We start from the raw sequence: 20,688 nt of genomic DNA on the forward strand, positions 1-20,688 counted from the left end.
ATATCCCCTAATCTGCTTTATTAGACTGTACGCCCCTACCAGCTCTGAATTGTACGGTCCCAAGCACTTTGTACAGTTTTCTGCACACAGGCGCTCCGTAAATTCCTTCGCCGGATCGACTGACTTTTCGTATCCATAAAGCCCTTTCCATAAAGATGCTGTCATTCCTTGATTTCAGGGCAGCTGCGATGACTCTCCGGACAGTATTGTTATCCTTACAAGCGTTGTTGGCCGCAGCAGAACCAGATGACCCCCAAGATGCAGTCGTAGCCAATCAGGTAAGCCGTCCCTCGGGGGTCACGTGGCTCCCAAACACTTTGCTTCGTTATAATATTGCAGGGTTTGTAAAAACAAACAAAAAACCCAAGGGTGGTAATAATAATAATAATAATAATAATAATAATAATAATAATAATAATAATAATGATAATAATGGCATTTGTTAAGCGCTTACTATGTGCAAAGCACTGTTCTAAGCGCTGGGGGGGATACAAGGTGATCAGGTTGTCCCATGTGGGGCTCACAGTCTTAATCCCCATTTTACAGATGAGGGAACGGATGCCTGCTAATCAGCAAATCTGAAAGATGGGACTAGCTTTAGAAACTTCAGCACTCCACTACTTGATTTAGCAGCCCAAGTGGAAATAATGAAATTCCCGGTGACTTGAAAGGGAAAAACTGGAATATATGCTTCCAGACTGGGTTCACATTGAAAAAAGTATCTTGTTCAGTTGTGGCAGTTTGAACTCTAAGCTAAACTTGCTTAAAAATGAAGAACGGAAGTTGAGATCATTGAGATGAGCTGGGGATCAGAGGTGGGGCATCGGAAATGGAATATAAACGCATTCAAAGGCAAAATAATAATTTGATTATCATTGTGAGTAACAAAGCATCCAGGAGCCTACTTTTTATTGTGCTTTCAGAGAATTTGGTGGCTGAGTAACTATTAATATGAAATATGCCACCACCATCCACTCCTAAAGGAACAGCAGATAGAGCCAGAGTAGAGGGGAGCAGATGACTGTGGGCATTGGTAAAGGTGATTTGTTGAAAAATAGTCTAAGGAGCTTTTTTATATTTCCCAAAGTGTATATTTAATAATAAGAAGAACAGTAATGGTATTTGTTAAGCACTTACTATGTGCCAAGCACTGTTCTAAGCGCTGGGGGAGGTACAAGGTAATCAGGTTGGCCCACGTGGGGCTCACAGTCTTAATCCCCATTTCACACATGAGGGAAATGAGGCACAGAGAAGTTAAGTGACTTGTCCAAAGTCACACAGCTGATAAGTGGTGGAGCCGGGATTAGAACCCATGACCTCTGACTCCCAAGCCCTTGCTCTTTCCACTAAGCCATGCTGCTTCCCAATCATTTTGTTGTCAAGATTTGTATACTTGCAGACACATTTTATTGTGACGGCACCTTAAATGTTGACTTCATGATTTCACCTTGGTGACTCTCTTTCATTCATTCATTCATTGTCGTATTTATTGAGTGCTTACTGTGCGTGGAGCACTGTACTAAGCGCTTGGGAAGGACAAGTTGGCAATATATAGAGGCGGTCCCTACCCAACAACGGGCTCACAGTCTAGAAGGGGGAGACAGACAACAAAACAAAACATGCGGACAGGTGTCAAGTCGTCAGAATAAATAAAGCTAGATGTAGATGTGAACTTTCATCAGACGTGAACTTTAATTCTGCCCCCTGGCTATGTTTTGGCCACTGCTGGGTCTCAGTTAAAGTTGCGTTTAAGCAGTCAAGTAGGATTTCTTCATCTCCTCTTTTATTTCTCGAATACAGGGGGAGAGAGAGAGGATAAAGGGCAAGGGAGTGAGGCTGATATGCCAACCTACTGCCTTCTGGGGCACGCATGGCCTCTGACTTGTAAGATGTCATGTTGAACCAGGTATCCCTTTCCCCCCACCCTCTTGCGATTTAGGCGTAGAAATCTTTGTCGTTAGCTCAGAGAAGGGTTTATAGTCTACTCAGGGTCGGAGCAGATTCATAGAGGGATTTGGGACCATTAAGTAGTGGATGCACAGGGATTTTCAAGGCTATCATAATTCAGCCAGCATCTTCCTGGCAGAATTTAGAGGGAGACGAGATACGTACGGGACACGAAAGCAAAGCAAAGGGGATGCCAAGGTTGCAAGCCCCTGGCGCAGGAAGATGGTGGTGCCTGTCTTCTGTAATAGAAGAGGGAAGAGGAGGGATGAACAGTACTTGGCACACAGTAAACGCTTAACAAATGCCATTAAAAAAAATTTAGAAGGGTAGATGAAGAGTTCAATTATGTCCATATTGACAATATTATTGATAATAATTATTATGATTATATTTACCTGCTTACTCTGTGTCAAACTGTTCTGAGCGCTGGGGAAGATACAGGTTGATCCAAGTGGACACAGCCCCTCCCACTTGGGGCTCAGTCTACGTAAAGAGGGAGAACTGCCTCCAGGAAAGCTGATCAGGTTCTCTAGGGAGGGAATTTTTTTCTTTTACATTAAACATTGAGATAGTAGTTTGGTGTTTCTGCTGCATCATAAGTGTTGGAGAATTAGATTGTCTTTCATTTTCTGTTAGAGGAGTTAAGTGGTTCAGGTTGGCATAAACAGATTGACTTTACCACCTTTTTCTTGGTAACCAATATACGCTTATCCCAGCAGCGAAACTCACAGGTCTCTTAAATCCTAATCCGATCCCAGCTCTAATCCCGGCTCTGCCACGTGTCTGCTGTGTGACCTCGGGCACTTAACTTCTCTATGCCTCAGTTACCTCATTAATAAAATGGGGATTAAATCCTACTCTCTCCTACTTAGACTATGAGCCCCATGTTGGACAGGGACTGTGTCTATCCTGATCAACTTGTATCTGCCCCAGCGCTTTGAACAATTCTTAGCACATAGTAAATTTCAACAAGGATGATTATCATTATTATTATTGTCCTGGTGGTTAGTGTGTCCGACAATTGATAGATCAGGAATAACAACAGTGGTAGAAAGCACTTCACTAAGCACTGGAGGAAACCCCTTGACATTCAAAGTTCAAAGTGGACTCGTAGCCTAAAAGAGAGGAGGACAGACACCCAACAGCTGGGGAGGGAGGGAAGGGAAGGAGAGAGACATGGAGAGAAAGGAAAGCAGCTTATGAGAAGCAAATGGTACTTCATTGTTTCCACCTGAGGCTCCCTGGATGGGATTGTCACAACCCTCCCTGGGGTCCAGATGTGGCTCAGACAGAGCGGGATCCTTCCTCCTTTCCTGTCCTGGGAGGGAGGAGGGGGCTGGGAATGGGGCAGGAAGGGCAGGAAGAACTCCCTGGCACCTAGGCGGATCCCCCGAGAGGACTCAAGATCCTGGGCTAAGTGGGGAGATTGGTTATTCAGATGACATATTCAGAAATATTAACGGCCATTTCCAGTTGGAGTGGAGGTAAAGCTTATTCATATAATCAGTCGTATTTATTGAGCGCTGTACTAAGCGCTTATTAGCTGTGTGCAAACAGACATGCCTTCTTGAACCAAAACAATTCCTAGAGTGCAGGCCTGAAAGATTCTGCCTTGGGTTTTTGGTTTGGGGGTGATCGGGCATGTGATTAGTCTTTTTTTTTTTTTGTATGGGATTCAAGTACAGTCATATTAATCCTTTTTTTTTTTTCCTTTTCCTCCCAATTCAGTACAAACAAAATCCAGAAATGTTTAAACAGACAGCACGACTTTGGGCACATGTGTATGCTGGAGCACCAGTTTCTAGTCCAGAATACACCAAAAAGATAGAAAACCTTTGTGCTATGGGCTTTGATAGGGTGAGTACCTTCTGCTTCAGGTATTAGCCTTTGTTTTTTATTTCCCCCCCTCCCATGAGACACTGAAGCCTGGGACAAGGGATGAAGGAAGCGGGCAGAGCACTTTTTCCTCTAGTCTGTCCCAGACAGAAAGTGATTTTTTCTTAAATGTCATTTTTATGGTCAGGTTTTACACTCCCCATAGGGTGTTAACTTTTCCATAGCATTGCATCTTCGATTTGTTTTCCCTCCCTACTTATTAAGGGCTAACGTTTGTTGTCAAAATGTCTGTGGCCCCGTGAACTAGACGGATGTCAGCATCAGGTTTCTGAATGGAAAACGTATCCGTGGAACCGTTTTCAAACTAGAAGGCGATCGAGAACCTTGCGAGCAAAATACTTGGGATTTGAAGGCTTTCTCTCTCCTCTTCTCCCCAGAATGCGGTAATAGTGGCCTTGTCTTCCAAATCATGGGACGTAGAGACGGCGACAGAACTGCTTCTGAGTAACTGAGCCGCAGGGAGCGCGAGCGCTGCCGACCCAGGCCAGCCTGCCTCTTCCCGGGAACACACCGCCGTCTGCGTAGATTCTTTTAAAACTGGCACTCTGGCCTGCCCACCTCACCTAGGCCTCAGCGGAGACTGAAAAACTGCTCTGTAAATAAAGCTAATTAAACGTCTGTGTACATTTAAAAAGGGGAAATACTTTAATTTTTTTCTTCCGAAACAGTGGAGAGGTTCTTCGAGCTAAGGGCAGACCCTGGAGGACACGTGCATCTTTAGTATTTAGCAGGTGGGACCAAGACTAGGAAGAGTTGGCTTCAGGATTGTGTCGAGTAACGATCCCAAGTAACGTTTCGAGTGTGTCTTAGTCAACCCGCTTGTTGGTGCTGCTCATCTGCGCGATCTTTCTGTTGTTACCACGGACCCCCCGTGTGCCTGTGAATTACCTGCATGCTTGTGCTTTACTGGGGGAGAACGGGAGAGAGTGAATGGGAATATCTAGCGGAGCGTTCTTCCAAGAGAGCTCTGGAAAATTCACGCTTCGCCCCAAGTCGGGAGGTGAGGAGACCTCTTCGGAATCACTTTCTTGTCTTGCTGTTGAACGAAATGCTTCTTCCTCCCCCCGCCTCCTCCACGTACGTCTTTCCCCTAAAGCCAGATTTTCTCTTTTACTCGTCGGTGGGGGACGGGCCGCTTCTGTCGGCCCACTGGGTTTGGGATGTTTGACCAGAACCTCTCACACCCAGTCTTAAAGAGGTTCCTTCATTCACGACCGTGTCAGACCGGGGTGTTAGATCGGATTGTTTGGATTCTTGACAGGGCAAGTTTGCCGAACTGGGGACCGGGACTCAGCCGGTGGATTGGCACGAATCCTCTTTTAAACAAAAGCCGGCTCGGTACGCGAATGTGTGCTTTGAGTTCTTCCTTCCTATGATGCAGTCGTTGGTCTGCGACAGTCTTTTACCTTTGAACTCTGTTGTATGGATTGCGTAACAGGTACCGTAATATCTCCTCTCGCCTTTTTCCCTTGTTGACACACGGAAGCTGTGCTGGTGTTTTACTGTATAGACTTCAAACAGTGGAGAAGTGTTCGCAAATCAGCGTTCTTTTCGTTGCTCCTGGTAAAACGAGAATTAACCTCATTTGCTTTTGTACATAGTCGGACTTCATTCGTATTAAATTGGCATTTCGTCCTCGGTTCACAAGTTTGGAAATGATCGGTTTTATTTTTAATTTTTATAATTCAAGCAACAAGTAGGCGGTGATACTTGGGGGTACAGTGATTCTTTTCCCGGGATGGGGACGGGTCAAAGGCAGAAGAGACGAATGAAACGGTCCAAGTAAGCCGCCCGAGTAAGTGGTCCGAATAGGACTAGGCTAGGGTTGTGGGTGGGCAGGTTCCCTTTCCTCAACTGCTTCTGGCCCGAAAGGCGGGTAAGCGGGGTGGAGAATTGCTGTGGTACTCGGAGTTTGCCATCCCTTCATCTTCGACGTTTTAATTCTTGATCCTGGAAGCCGTACGGTCATTATTAAATGTGTTGAGGTGTTGGACCACGAAGATTAGAGGGAACTCGCATTCTTCCGCAAGGCCGGGATTTCTCACGACCAGTAAACTCCACAGTTGGATCGTGTGAGTGCTAATCAAAAGTTGATTGGGGTATTTTTTTTTCCTACTGAACAATCCTGTCTAGCGTCGTGCTTTTCCCTGTTACTGTGCTTGTTTTCAAAAGATGCCAAAGGAAACCCTATTTTCCTCTCTCTCTGCCGGCCATTTGGGATGGATATGTGCTTAGCTCGCCTTGAATGGGCAGTGCTCCTCGTTCTGGTGGCCAAAGCTTTCATTGTTTTGGCTCTGTGGTGTCGAGCCCGGGGGTAACAGCGAACCCAGGGCAAACGAACTTTCTGTTGTCAAATTGAAAACTGACGAGGACAACCACACCTTGCTAAAGTGGCATTAGTCTTAAGAAACGTAAGATGTTCTCCTTATTGTAAGCCGTTCCTTTCGCACTCCCCCGGCCCATGGGAATTTGGAAGGTGAGGTCCTGCGGCGTGCCCTCGTGATGAACTATATTTTTTCTGGCTACTGCTTTGGGTCTGAGGTTCGGAAGAATGGCTAGGCCGCCTGCCTCCCCTCTCAGTGGCAATCATTAAGAAAGAAACTGTCTTCATTGCTAATTCCATATGCTTGAGACCCAGACGTTTTTTGTGACTTGGGGTCTGGGAGGGACATCACGGGGGGAAACCGGGATGGGTTTCTGGGATTTGGAAGTTGGGAGTTTCAGAACTGAATGCTTTTGGCACCTTTCATCGAGGGCGGTGGTGTGAGAGTTGAATGGACCTTTTAGTACTTTTGACATAGCAATAAGAAAATGCTGGGCTAAAGATTTCAGAGGAAATATTATCTTCTGTGTTTCTGTTCCGTTTCTGTGATTGGCTGACACTAGATGACACCGAAAAGTTGGTCTGAGGTAAAAACATTTAATTGAAGGACTTTATCATGACATGGACTGCTGGATTTGGGGCCCTAATGTTGCTTCTAATTGTGTTTTCCCCTCCACTCAAAAAAACAGCACCCAACACCCAAGGTGAGGAAAACCAAAATTAGTTTGGAAGATTCCCTGAGGACTTTGCTTCCAGGGAGAAAACGGTAAATCAATCAGTAGTATTTATTGAGCGCTTACTGGTTGCAGAGCACTGAGCTAAGTGCTTGGGAGAGTATAATATAACAAGAATTGCTAGATACATTCACCGCTCACGAGTTTACAGTCTATAGGATATAGACGAGAAGCCGCGTGGCCTAGTGGGATGAGCACGGGACTGGGAAGCAGAGGACCTGGGTGTGTCTACTTGTCTGCTCTGTGACCTTGGGTGAGCAAATTCACTTCCCTGGGCCTCAGTTATCTGTTATCTCTTCTGTAAAATGGGGATTCCGTATGTGGGACATGGATTTGTCCAACCCGATTAGCCTGTGTTTACCCCACAGCTTTAGTACGGTGCCTGGCGCATAGTAAATGCTTCACAAATCCCGTTTTAAAAAATGGTGGTTGTAGCTGTAAAGGAAGCACGGTTCTGCATCCTGTTATGCCCTAGGACCAAATGAGGGTCCGAGGAGGAGGAGCAGGTGGCCGCTTCCAGCCTGGACCCCAATTGCATCCTCTTACGGCACAGTTTTCCCAAGAGTGGGGGTGGGAAGAGGGTGGTCGGCCGTCCTGCTCTTGGGCCGCTTTGGTCTTGGCAGCCGCGGGACACGGGCCTAGTGAAGGCCCCACTCCTCTGGAACTGGTTGAGCCCCCCCCCCCCCCAAAAAAAAAATTCAGGACCAGCAAGCACCAGCACAGAGGAGAAGGAGAAGATGCCCGAGGCTCCATCTGTAGGAGCGGCTGCGGCTGGGGGAAAAGGGAGGCCATCTGTTCTCCGTTGGCACCGACTTCTCCCTGGCAAGGCTCTTTCTGGCTTCGGAATTCTAAATGGAGCAGGCAACCGTGTTTGCTTTTTAGGAATTCACACTTTCAGGCATTCGAGCCCAATCTCCAGCTTGAACTAACATTCCACGCCAGGGGAGATCGCCTGCAAGGGAAGCAAGGGGGCTTGGAGCGTTTATTGGTCGCCTCTCTTCCCAGGTGTGGCTTGTCTGTCTGTGGGGGTCCACAGTGTGAGAGCAGGCCCTGATGCAGCCCCTCAGGCTTTGGTTGTTGCGGACACGCAATAAGCCGGGCGTCTTTCCGGACTGATCCCGGGATGGGGGTGGGGGAACGGATGGATGCCCCCCTCCCGCTGTTCCGCCGTGGTCCTTTCCTGCTTTCTCTAGATGTCACCATAAAAATTGGACTTTCCTTCGGGCCAGAGACTCCTTCAGTGGAACTCGACGATGTCTTCAACACGGGAAATCAGCAGCCCATGGTGCTTTGTGTGTGTGCGTATGTGTGTCGTGGAGGGGGAGAGAGGCATCTTCTGTCCTCAAAAGCATTCTCCCCAACTCCACCAAAGAAGAGCCTCCCTCACTAGTCGCTCCTCATCCCGCTTTTTGGAAAAGAAACCCATTCGTAGGCGCCGTGGGCTGCCCGCTAAGCGGTTGAGACTCCAGAGGACTTGCCGGGGAGGGAGGGAGGGGAGGAGTCGAGTCAGGCTTGTCTGGAGAAAGCGAAAAAGACACTTTTTGTACAAGTGATCTAAAAAAGAAATAAATTCACATTTGAAAAGCTGCTGGCTTGTTTTCACTGAGAAATGTGTTGCAATAAATGCTCGTTTCCCTGAAACCAGTTCTCATCTGATTTCTGGCTGTTCTTTTGGAGAGATCACTGAGATCCCTGCTCCCATCTGATGGGGGGCGGGGGCTTGGATGGGTGTGGGGAGGTGACAGTATGGGTTTGTCTTGGCCCGGTGTCCCGAAAACGTCTGGAGGAGATCTCTCCAGCCGTCTCTTGATTTGGGTCCTCCACCCCCCTGGCACTCTCCTATGTGGGTGGGTTTCCTGCTCCGACAGCGACCGCACTCCAGGCTCCACCTGTTTCTGGACCTGAGTAGTTCTGGTATTCCCAAGGTACTTCCAGCTCTGAAGGCCGGAATGAAGGGAGGCGCAGCCCAACGAGGAGGGAACACAGTTAAAAGTTTCGGTGCTTGAGGATACGTGACCTTTTCTCTTCCCCACTCAGGTCCCAAGTTTGGAAAAAGGACGCTTTTTTTTATCACCTCCGGCAAGAGCAGCAGCGATGACAACAGAAAAACGGGAAGGAGAAGCGCGGCGGGTCCGGAAACAGTGAATATTTTTCTGCTTGCTTCTTCCCTCTCTTTTGTCTCACCTGTTCGTGTTCCCTCGGGATTCCGAAATATTCCCGGGCAATCCAAGCACTTAACAGTAGGTGCCCACAAAGTGCCATTCATTGATAGCATCAGGACTGCATCAACGAATATCCAGGGAATCTGCACAGGAGGGATTGGGGAGGAATTCTTCTCCCACCAGCCCCTTCCAGCTGGCTTCCTTCTTACCCCTGCTCGCACCTGCATCCTGCAGATTTGAGAGGTGGGCCGGGGAGATGTAGCAGCGGGGCTCAGTGGAAAGAGCCCGGGCTTTGGAGTCAGAGGTCACGGGTTCAAATCCAGCTCCACCAATGGTCAGCTGTGTGACTTTGGGCATGTCACTTAACCTCTCTGTGCCTCAGTTCCCTCATCTGTAAAATGAGGATTGACGGTGAGCCCGCTGTGGGACAACCTGATCACCTTGTATCCTCCCCGGCGCTTAGAACAGTGCTTTGCACATAGTAAGTGCTTAATAAATGCCGTTATTATTATGTGGCAACCGGAATGGGCCAACAGGTTCATTTTCCCACAGCAAATCCTTGGGGATTTTGTGTCTGGGCCTAGATTGGTGTGCCTGGTCTAAGGCACGGGGGAGACGGGAACTTCCAGGGAACAGAGCGGTGGAGGCATCGTCCCACGGGGCAGGGGCCGGGGCCGGGAGAGGCCGGACGGAGAAGGGACCACATCGGAAACGTGACTCGGCCCGATAAGCCAAGGGACCGTCGTTAGGGAAGCGGGTCCCTCACGAGCAAGGCCAGCTTCATTTTGATGATCTCCATTCGTGGGCACACGGGCCACCTTGTCTTTAGGAAGGGAAAAATTCACTGAACGAAATTGCAAAATTTATCAAAGCCTTAAAGAAGGAAATACTTAATAGCCTTGTGTTTGGGGAAGGGAATACCGTTGTAGCCCCAGATGCGGAAAGTTGAAAAAGCCCTGGAGTTGGACGGCAGTGAGACATGGGCTTCGGTCTCGCCTGAGCTTGCGTTCTAACCCGGCTCCCCAGATCTTCCCCCGGCTCAGTCCCACGGACGGTCTTGACTGCGCCGCAGAGTTGAGGCCTTCAGTCCGGGCGGCCTGTTGACCGGCGGGCGTGGGCCTGGCCGAGAGGGACCGAGGCGTCCGTGTCAGCCCAGGCAGGGGATCGCCGCGTCTCGTTGCCGTCGGAGGAGCCGAGAACGGGAGGCCCGCACCTGCCGTCACCTGGCCGGCTCAGTCTGAGGTGGGTGTCGGACGGCTCGGGTCATTTGCGCTCCCACCCTTCCCCAGGACTGGTTTTCCCTTTCCTTTTAGCGGGAACGTGCGTTGGGCAAAGAACGAGAGGGCTGCGGAGGTCACCCGTCTGCCGCGTGAAACTTCACTTTCACGTGAAAAAGTGAAAAAGTCACTTCTCTGTGCCTGTTACCTCCTCTGTAAAACGGGGATTCAAACTGTGAGTCCCATGGGGGACGTGGACTCACTTGATGAGCTTGTTTCTGCCCCGGCACTGCCTGGCACACAGGATGCGCTTAAAAAATACAACAAAAACCAGAGTGGTGGAAGTTGAGGCTTGGTGGAGCCCCTGAAGCAGGGCCGGGGGGCTCTTTGCCCAAGGTGGCGGAGCAGGGCAGGGCCCGGAGATGGATGAGGAGTCAGGGCCAGGACAGACTTGCCCGGGAAATCCCGACAGGGAAGAAACCCTGGGATCACGGGGAGGCCTGGGGGAGCCCAGTGGGAGATGGTGGAGATGGACAGGAGCCCCGGAGGGTGAATTTCCACCGTTAACTCTGCCCAGAGAATGGTAATAAGAATAATGGTGGGACTTAAGTGCTTACAATAATAACAATAATGACATTTATTCAACGCTTACTATGTGCAAAGCACTGTTCTAAGTGCTGGGGAAGTTACAAGGTGATCAGGTTTCCCCACGGGGGGCTCATACCAAGTGCTTAGTATTTGTTGAGCCCTTATTATCTGTCAAGCACTGTTCCAAGTGATTGGGTAGATACAATTAGAACAGGTATAATAATAATAATAATGGAATTTATTAAGTGCTTACTATGTGCAAAGCACTGTTCTAAGCGCTGGGGAGGTTACAAGGTGACCAGGTTGTCCCACGGGGGGCTCACAGTCTTAAGCCCCATTTTACAGATGAGGGAACTGAGGCACAGAGAAGTGAAGTGACTTGCCCAAAGTCATACAGCGACAAGTGGCGGAGCCGGGGTTTGAACCCATGATCTCGGACTCCAAAGCCCGGGCTCTTTCCACTGAGCCATGCTATTATGTGTCTGAGCACTGCAATCATCATCATCATCAATCGTATTTGTTGAGCGCTTACTGTGTGCAGAGCACTGTACTAAACGCTTGGGAAGTACAAATTGGCAACATAAAGGGACAATGAGGGACATAGGCCCTGTCACTTCACCTCCCTGTGCCTCAGTTTTGTCAACTGCAAAATGGGAATTCAGTACCGCGGAAGCAGTGTGGCTCACTGGATAGAGCATGGGCTTTGGAGTCAGAAGTCCGGGGTTCAAATTCCAGCTCTGCCAATTGTCAGCTGTGTGACTTTGGGCAAGTCACTTTACTTCTCTGTGCCTCAGTTCCCTCATCTGTAAAATGGGGCTTAAGACTGTGAGCCCCCCCATGGGACAACCTGATCACCTTGTAACCTCCCCAGCGCTTAGAACAGTGCTTTGCACATAGTAAGCGCTTAATAAATGCCATTATTATTATTATTATTATACCTGTTCTAATTGTATCTACCCAATCACTTGGAACAGTGCTTGACACATAATAAGGGCTCAACAAATACTAAGCACTTGGTATTGCTTGCCAAAGCCCGGGCTCTTCCCACCGATTAAGTGGCTCGCCCAAAGTCGCACAGCTGACAATTGGCGGAGCTGGGATTCGAACTCATGACCTCCGACTCCGAAGCCCGGACTCTTTCCACCAATTAGTGGCTTGCCCAAAGTCGCACAGCTGACAATTGGCGGATCTGGGATTCGAACCCATGACCTCCGACTCCAAAGCCCGGGCTCTTTCCACTGAGCCGAGATAATTATTATTGTTAGGGTATGGTATGTACCCTCGTGCTTAGGCGACGGAGAATTGCTGCAGTGGCAGATGCGGGGCGGGAATAAAAACCGGAGGGAGGGAAGGAGGTTAGAAATTACTTGGGGAAAAACCTCCTGGATGTGAGTTCAAGTCTCGCCAGATGGAGAAAGGTGGTCTGCTGTGGACGAGGGGGAAAGCGCCCTGCAGAAAGGAGGCCACGAGCGAGAGGTCGGTGGTGAGGGACAAGAACGAAGCATATTGAGCATGTTGTATTGCGATCTACCGAGTGCTTGCCACAGCGTTTTGCACACCTTAAGTGCTCCGTAAATAGCACTGACGGAGAGGAACCGAAAGGGGAAAAACCGAGCTGCAGCGGGAGAAGTGTGGGTAAAGTGAGCCCACTGTTGGGTAGGGACCGTCTCTATGTGTTGCCAACTTGGACTTCCCAAGCGCTTAGTCCGGTGCTGTGCACACAGTAAGCGCTCAATAAATATGATGGAATGAATGAATGAATAAAGCAAGAGAGCACGAGCTGACTGGCTGCCCCGAAGCTAGCGGGCCGGGGTCTCTGTTTGCGGCAGAGAGGAACGGGCAACCGTTGAAGGTTTTTTTGAAGTGTGGAGCTTGGGCTCAGCAGGCTGAAGTTGGAATTGGAGAGGGATGAATCAGGAGGCAGAGAGAGCAATCAGGAAGCTGGGATGTGAGTGTTCTCCGGCCGGCTTACTTAGAGCCGTTCGGCGAAGAAGGGGCTGATCCTGGGAAAGCTGGGGAGGGGAAACAGAGCGCATCTAGTGACATTTTGAAAATGGATAGGAATAGGAAGGATAGGGCAGGAGACACGGATAATGCCGAGGTCCGGGAGATGTGGTCGGTTGGAAGGGGCGGTGTTGACTGCGATGGGAAAGATGTGGTCGGTTGGAGGTGGCGGTGTTGACTGCGATGGGAAAGTTGCGCTCCGGACTTGCAGAGCTCCACTTTGCGGGGAAGAAGGGGGCCTCGCTCTCACCTGTTTGCCGGGGGGCGGGGGCAACGAGTCCCTTGCTCCGCTGACCTTGGGCAACCCTTTTTGAGGTGGAAGTCCCGGCTGGTGGCCGTGTTGGGCGATGTCTAACTCCCTTGTGGAACTGTGAATGCCGGGAAATGCGGCGTCTTTCGAGGTTTTGGGAATAGTTGGCGCCCACCGGGGGTCCTACGGGTTTGGACGGGGGAGGAGGGAGCGTGTCCGGGATGCCCGGCGGGGTCCCGCCTGGCTCTAACCACCCGACCCCCGCGCCCGTCCCGCTCCCGGTCGCCCCGGGCGAGGTGGAGGGCCGTACAAACACTCAGGGTTACACACCGCGGCGGAGCGCTACGTTTCCGGGTTTTATTTGAAATAATGCATCTCTTCAGTGTTTCATGGTAGATTTTACACTCTGCATTTTTACACAAATTACACGGTTTTCTGATTTCCTCCTTAAAAAGAAACTTCTAAAACTTGAGCCAAAGTGCAACACCCGATTTCAACAGTACGTAAGACTATTATACACTGTACACGGCGTGTATCAAAGGGCTATAAAACTCTGGGGTTTCGTAGACAAATATAAGGTGGCCGCCCGCGCGGTTTCAGGGCGGCGACCCGGGGGGGGGAAAGGGCCTCCTTCCCTCCTCCACGCCTCGCCGGACCCAACATCCCGTGCCATTTAGGCCCGAGGGTGCCCGTAACTCTAGGGAAGGAAGCTCTGAGCCTCGCTCCGAGCCCTTGGGCCGGGAAAAAGAGGGGCCCGGGCTGCCCTTCCGCTCCCCAGGTGGACGATTGAGAAGCAAAAACTACCACGTGACACCTAGAAGCGTTTATTTTATGCAACCAACCTAAATAGGATCTCGTGTACTTAAAAAGCGTACACTTTACCTATGCTGAACAGAATAGTGATGCAACGGTCTTCTAAAAGAAACAGAAAAACAAACAAAAAAAAAGGAGCCCGGATGGCGGGGAGGGGACAGAACCGGCGCGGTGCTTCAAACCGAGAGCAACCCTAAACGTTTCCGACTTTCCTTACAAAGCTGCCGAAGTCCAACTAGTTTTAAAATTTTTTTTCCTTTTTTTTTTGTTTCTTATGCTGATAAAAATCTGGTGACAGACACAGAATCAGATGCTGGAGGCGCCTCTGCTCCCTTGAAAGGTAGCAGCGGCCAAGGCTGCCGGAGCAAAAACGCTTTCGAAACGATATGTTTTATAAAACAAAGATCAGTATGTACATTTATTGCAAATTATATTAAACTAGAATGCGGGGAAAATTAGAAAGGAATTGCCTCCTCGCGAATCAACAATAACTTTGATTATTTTCCCACTCGGATGAAAATCAGAAAGCAACGTTTATAAAACTGCCACCACATGACTTTTCATAGCAGGAAACTGAAATCTGTACATCTTATTTTTGCAGAAAAGTAGGCAGGTGGAAAGAATTATACATATAGGCCGCAAACAGAAAAAGCAGAGAGAACCCGATTTTTTTTTTTTCTTCTTTTTTTCCCTCTTTAAAAAACTGATTCGGTCAACTTCTACTTTTCCTCGGTAGCATGGACCTACCTGGCTCTAAACCCTGGATTGGTTTGGGTTAGTGTAAGGACATCCTGGGACTTTCTTCAGGGAAAAAAAAAAAATGCAGCGTGGAAATGAAGGGCGGAACGGGCTTTCAACTCCAGATATGCGGGAACTGGAACCAAGAGTTAAGCAATTTGCTTAATTATTGACTTTTCATAAAAAAAAAAAGTCTCCGGGGAAAGTGAGTACAGTTGCTTTAAGCTTCTCTCCTCTCTTTCTCTCTCCATCTCTCCCTCTTTCGCTCCGGTCGCTACTTTCCATTTGCATCGGGGGCGTGGAAGGCGGTGGCTTCCCGGACGGAAGGCGCGGGGTTGGTCGCGACGGCCCTCTCCGAGCGAACGGGAGCCGCGGGGAATCCGCGGCTTCATTTCCGCCCTTTCCGGGGAAGCTTTTTTTTTACCTTGAGAGGGAAGGGGACAGAGTTGAGAAACCCTGGGTCCCATCCCGTCCCCCCCCCAGACGCCGCTCCACCCCACCCGGAGGGACCTCCCCATTTTCTGGTTCAATTCTCGGGTCCTTTTTTCTCTCAGGGTTTGGGTGAGGTGAACTTTGTCCCTTCCCGCTGGCTGTGACGGACACGCTGGGACCAGGGGCAGGAGATGTGCTAAGGTTTCAGGAGGCCCGGGCCAGTTTAATAATGTACGACTTCGCCGTGGAAACGCTGGCGTGGTGCTCAGAGGGGATTCCCGTAAGCCTCGTTCGCCTTTCGCCATCGAAATCCGCCTGCCTGTCTTGGCAAGTCCAGCCACCCGCCCCCTTTCCCAAGGCTTGGTCTCTTCCTGGCGGCTCTTCTCACTGATCCCGGGAGAGTTTCCACGCTGAACCCCACCACTGCTTCCCAGTCCCTGGCTTCCGGAAAACATCCCGACCCAGGCACGACGGACAAAGCCCGAGTCAAAACCTGGCTTTCACCAACACTGGGCTCGTGGGGACACATCCTCAGCCGCCTCCAGAGGAGAGGGGGGACCAGATAAGCAACCCATCGTACCCTCTGCTTGCCCCCGCCTCCATCAGCAAGCCCTCCGGAGTGCAAATCAGGATGGCTCTGTGGCTGAGAAGGGGGCACGGGGCGGAAAACAGGAAAAAAAAACACACCTCCACACATGCGCTATGCTCACCTCTACCTCCGTTATCATGGTTGGAAAAAGAGCAGACTGTGTGTATGCGTGCGGGTTTGCGTGTGTTGCGGGGATGGGCAGGTAAAGCCCGATCCCGGGCTCTTATCTCTAATAGTGAGAGTTTGTTAATCACATTTTCAGACGCTCCCATTATCGGGCCAATCCCTGAGCCCTGGAAAACAGCAATGGGTGTCAAGGTGATTCAGACGGATCGGAAAAAGGGTCCTACTCAAAAGAAAACGCACCGGCTGAAATTTAATAGGGCCAGTCCTAAAGTTTTGGATGAAAAGGTACAGAAATCCACGGCGGGAAAGGAGGAGCACAGCCGGGGAGGGTGGGGACGGGGGTCCTAAAGGGGCCCCCAAACTGAATGTAAGTCAGCAGTTGGACTGCTGTTATTCTGGGCCTACGTGAAACTGGGAAAGCAAGAGAGTGAGATACAGCAGCCAAGAAGCGGTATTTCCAATATACGCTCCGCTAATTAGATTGAATTTAACCCAACTGTCTCTCCGTGTCTTTGGAAGTGAGTGTGAATTAAGAGTGGGAGAGGCTTCACTTGAACGTACAGAAGAACATCCCACCTCGAAAGGAGCTGGAACGCCGAATGGATAACCTGAAGAGAAGAATTCCTGCCCTGGAGAGGCGAAGGTAAGACCAGACGACCGTCTGTCCTTCACCTATAAAAACCTGATGAAATTCCCTAGGGATTTTTGACGGCCCTTCCGGCTTACGCTCTAGGTCTGAAGCCACCGACGTCGCGTTCGGCCGTTCTTGTCCGGAGAGTGACTCATTCGTTCTCTACGATGGGATAGATGGCTTCCGTGGAAAGGCAGAGCTTTCCTTTCAAAATGAAGGGGGGAAAAAAACAAACCCAAACCCAAATCTAGCCGGTGAAAATTGGAGGGTTTGGAAAGGGGGTGGAATTGAGGACATTTCTTGGGGCCGGACTGTTTATCGTTTAAGAGAACGACTAGGAAATACTAGGAAGAGAGGAGCAGCGAGGCTCAGTGGAAAACGGCACGGGCTTGGGCATTAGAGGTCGTGGGTTCAAATCCCGGATCCGCCAACTTTAGCTGTGTGATTTTGGGCAAGTCACTTCTCTGGGCCTCGGTTACCTCAGCTATAAAATGGGGATTAAGACTGACAGCCCCATGTGGGACAACCTCATTACCTTGTATCCCACCCAGCGCTTAGAACAGTGCTTGGCACATAATACGCGCTTAACGAATGCTGCCCTCATTATTATTATTAATAAATACCCTAGCGGGAGCCGAGGCACGTTTGAATCACTGGAGAGCCCTCAACCACACAAAGCCATCAGTCATTCATTCAATCGTATTTATTGAGCGCTTACTGTGTGCAGAGCACCGGACTAAGCGCTTGGGAAGTACAAGTTGGCAACATAGAGAGCGACAGTCTGTTCTCCGTTTGGCTCCGGCCTCCGCCGCGGCTGTTTGAGCGGGACACTCTCAGGACTGCTGACGGATTGGGTGGTTTTCAATCGGGGCTAAAGAGACCGAGAATCATTCAAACAATGGTCTTTATTGCGCGCTTACTGTGTCCGGGGCACTGAATTAAGCGTTTTGGAGCGTACGGCACGGCTGCGTTGGGAGACACGTTCTCCGTGATACTGGTTTTTTGGCCTGTTAGCGCTCTGTATCTCCCATCTCCTCACCCATTTGTGCCCCTCTGATACTCCATGAGGAATGGGGTGAAACCAGGCCTGGAAACATGGTCCACTGGCATGCGGGACGGTCAAATAATAATAATAATGGCATTTATTAAGCGCTTACTCTGTGCAAAGCACTGTTCTAAGCACTGATGGCGGGGCTCCTGCCCGCTCTGAGCTTGGGGAGACGAAGGGCGGCCAGGCAAGTCCATTTATTCCGGCCGACGGAGCGTGAGGTATCCGGCCCTCCGCAATCATTTCCCAACGGACGAGCCCTTGCTTCGGGTGCATTTTTTGCGGAGCTTTGAAAACCAGCTACCCGTTTCCTCCCTGTGATTGTTCTTCGTTTAAACTTATAATAATAATAATGGTGATGGGATTTGTTAAGCGCTTACTCTGTGCCGAGCGCTTGGAGTAGATGCAGGGTAATCGGGTTGTCCCACGTGGGGCTCACGCTTTTAATTCCCCGTTTTACAGATGAGGTAACTGAGGCCCAGGGAAGTGAAGTGACTTGCCCAGGGTCACACAGCAGACATGTGGCAGAGGCGGGATTAGAACCCACATCCTCTGACTCCCAAGCCCGGGCTCTTTCCACTAAGCCACGCTGCTGCTCCGGTATCTCCGAGTTATCTCCGGTAACTCGCAAGATATCCGCCCAACTTTATCCGTGCTTCACACCGTATTCCAGATTTTGGTTTTTTGGCTTGTACTTCCCAAGCGCTTAGTACAGTGCTCTGCACACAGTAAGTGCTCAATAAATACGACTGGTCAAGACAGACGCTCAATACGATTGATTGATTGGTCAAGACAGACTTGCTTACATCTGGTTAAAACTAACTGGCAATCGCTCACATTACTTGAAGTGAGTGTGCTGAGATTTCAATCAATCAATGGTCTTTATTGAGTGCTTACTACGTGCAGGGCAGTGTACTAAGTGCTCGGAAGAGCACGAGACAACAGAATTAGCAGGCACATTCCCTGCCCTTAATGAGCTTAGATTTACCAAATGAGAAAGCCATGGATTCAAAAAGTGGAGCTGTTTTCAATCTGCCTTTTGATGTTCGACAGCTAGTTGCCCTGAATATAAACCTAATTTTGGATGGTCAGCTTGGAATTTCGGGCCAAGTCTCTAGGCCGTGAGCCCACTGTTGGGTAGGGACCGTCTCTATATGTTGCCAACTTGGACTTCCCAAGCGCTTAGTCCAGTGCTCTGCACACAGTAAGCGCTCCATAAATACGATGAATGAAGTCATCGGTCAGTCAGTAGTTAGTAAGTGCTGACTCTGGGCGGAGCACACGAGAATTAGTAGATGCCCCTCAAGGAGCGTTCAGTCTAGCGGGGCAGACAAGGGGAAGGAAGCAGCAGTGTATAAAGATCTGTGCCTACGTGTTACTGGGGGCAAGGGAAAGTAGAATCCAGATACTTTGGTGATGAGAGATTAATCAGGGAAGGCGTCCCGGAGGTGTGGTTTCAGAAGGGCCTCGAAGTGGAGCGCGGTGGTCGGCCAGAAATGTGTCTTTTGCGGGGGGAAGGGACGCTAACGAGAATGAGGAGCGGCGAATAGGTTGGCTTGAGGACCGCAGTGGGACGGAGAGATGGCGGCACGCCTCGAGGCCAAGGGTAGGAAGTTTCTGCTCGTCCCGGACAGAAATGGGCAGCCGCTGGAGATTTTGGAAGAGCGGCCGTCCAGGTTTTAGCAAAACGATCCGGAGGGCGGAGTGACGCACGAGCTGGAGTGTTGCCGAGATGAGCTACGACAAGGGCTTGGACGGAGAGGGAGGGGAGGAGGCCAAGAGGGGCTGCGAAGGAAGAACCGACTGACCCAAGCGAGGGAGGACTCAGAAGACAATGCCAGGCCAGACAGGAAAACACGGCCCCAGTAATTAAAGACCCTCAGCAAGGGAGAGCATCTTCTATTTTTGAGAATTCGCAGCCTGGGCGCTGAGTTTCACGTGGGCAAGCACCTTCCCCGACCCCCTGGAGACTCCAAAATCGACACGATCTCCCGATCCCGAAGCGCCGGGCCCGGGACACCGTCCCTTACACCTTGCGGTGGCTCGCCCCTTCTAACACAACTACCCCCGGGCCTAGCTAGAGTGGAGGGTTCGGAGCGGGGAGAGTTCATTTTACCTTTGCAAATCAATGTGCCTCTGTGCTGCTGTTGCTTTTTTGGCTATGTCCTGCAGTCTGGATGCTTTGGGGTTACCTGCCTCCAGACCCCCAGGGTGCTCGGGACTGACGGCCGCCCGCTTCCTTCCCCTGCCAGCTGCTTTCCCGGTCTCCTCGCTTTTGGCTGCACTGCCCTGAGATTCGGACTTGGGCGGCCGTCCTCTCCTGGCTCTGGGAGGGCCGGGCAGGCCGCTTTCATCTACCTTCTTCTCGTCTGGCTGCTGGTGCATGTTCTCGGTCCCAGCGGCAGCCGTGGTTCTTTTCTTTCCACGCTCGCTGCTGATGTTGCCTTGGGCGGCCTGATCAGAGTTCATTTCCTAAGGAGGTCAAAGAAAATGCCTTGGTGACCCAGTGCTCCGAGAGCCGGCCCGGCAAATGATCTGTGGAGAGAAATCTGTTCTCCATTTCCTTAATAATAACAACTACTATGGTATTCTTTAGGCGCTTACTGTGTGCCAGGCGCTGGCTAATCGGGTTGGACACGGTCCCCGGCCCACGTGGGGCTCACGGTCTTGTTCCTCCTTTTACAATCAATCAATCGTATTTATTGAGCTTTTACTGTGTGCGCTCAATGAATGAACTGAGGCACAGAGAAGTGACTTGCCCCAGGTCACCCAGCAGGCGAGTGGCGGAGGCGGGATTAGAACCCATGACCTTCTGACTCCCAGCCCTGTGCGCTATCCCCTTAACGCCATGCTGCTTATCATTCCTTGAATGAGGGCCGCTCTTGGCAGGTGAGGGGATCATGTGCTCAGCTCTTAGGGACTTAGTACAGTGCTTTGCACACAGTAAGCGCTCAGTAAATACGACTGAGTGAAACACCAGTCCTGCTGGGCTGGGGCCTGACGGCAACAGCAAGGAAATACGGGCCCCTTTGGCCTCTCTTTTGTCTTACGCTGTCGAATCGCCTCCGAACTTCAGTGACGCCATGGACGCGTCTCTCCCAAACTGCCCCACCTCCGTCTTTGGCCTCTCTTTACAAGGCAGAAGAAGGTGTGTGTGTTGTTTGCTACAGCAATCTTTCAGCCTTGCAAG

At 50.4% G+C, this 20,688-nt stretch overlaps 2 protein-coding genes across 5 annotated transcripts in view; one reads left to right on the top strand and one right to left on the bottom strand.

The window, feature by feature from the left end:
* The window catches only part of UBE2K (ubiquitin conjugating enzyme E2 K), a 72,204-nt gene extending 66,717 nt beyond the window's left edge, over window positions 1–5,487 (top strand). The window contains exons 5-7 of the mRNA XM_038752828.1: window positions 179–278; window positions 3,676–3,804; window positions 4,221–5,487. Coding sequence (XP_038608756.1) covers window positions 179–278; window positions 3,676–3,804; window positions 4,221–4,295 — 304 coding nt within the window. The 3' untranslated portion in view covers window positions 4,296–5,487. The remainder of the gene's footprint in view (window positions 1–178; window positions 279–3,675; window positions 3,805–4,220) is intronic.
* Window positions 5,488–13,454: 7,967 nt separating this feature from the next.
* The window catches only part of PDS5A (PDS5 cohesin associated factor A), a 98,082-nt gene continuing 90,848 nt past the window's right edge, over window positions 13,455–20,688 (bottom strand). For 2 of the 4 annotated variants that reach the window (XM_038753310.1, XM_038753309.1), the window contains exons 31-32: window positions 19,615–19,970; window positions 13,455–15,096 (exon numbers count right to left, since the gene is read on the bottom strand). In XM_038753310.1, the coding sequence (XP_038609238.1) occupies window positions 15,093–15,096; window positions 19,615–19,970 (360 nt within the window). In that variant the 3' untranslated portion in view covers window positions 13,455–15,092. Of the gene's footprint in view, window positions 15,097–19,608; window positions 19,971–20,688 lie in introns of those variants that run through there. The other 2 variants (XM_038753311.1, XM_038753308.1) reach the window with 2 other exon arrangements.

Source organism: Tachyglossus aculeatus, chromosome 10 (assembly GCF_015852505.1).
Source record: "Tachyglossus aculeatus isolate mTacAcu1 chromosome 10, mTacAcu1.pri, whole genome shotgun sequence".
Classification (NCBI taxonomy): Eukaryota; Metazoa; Chordata; class Mammalia; order Monotremata; family Tachyglossidae; genus Tachyglossus; species Tachyglossus aculeatus.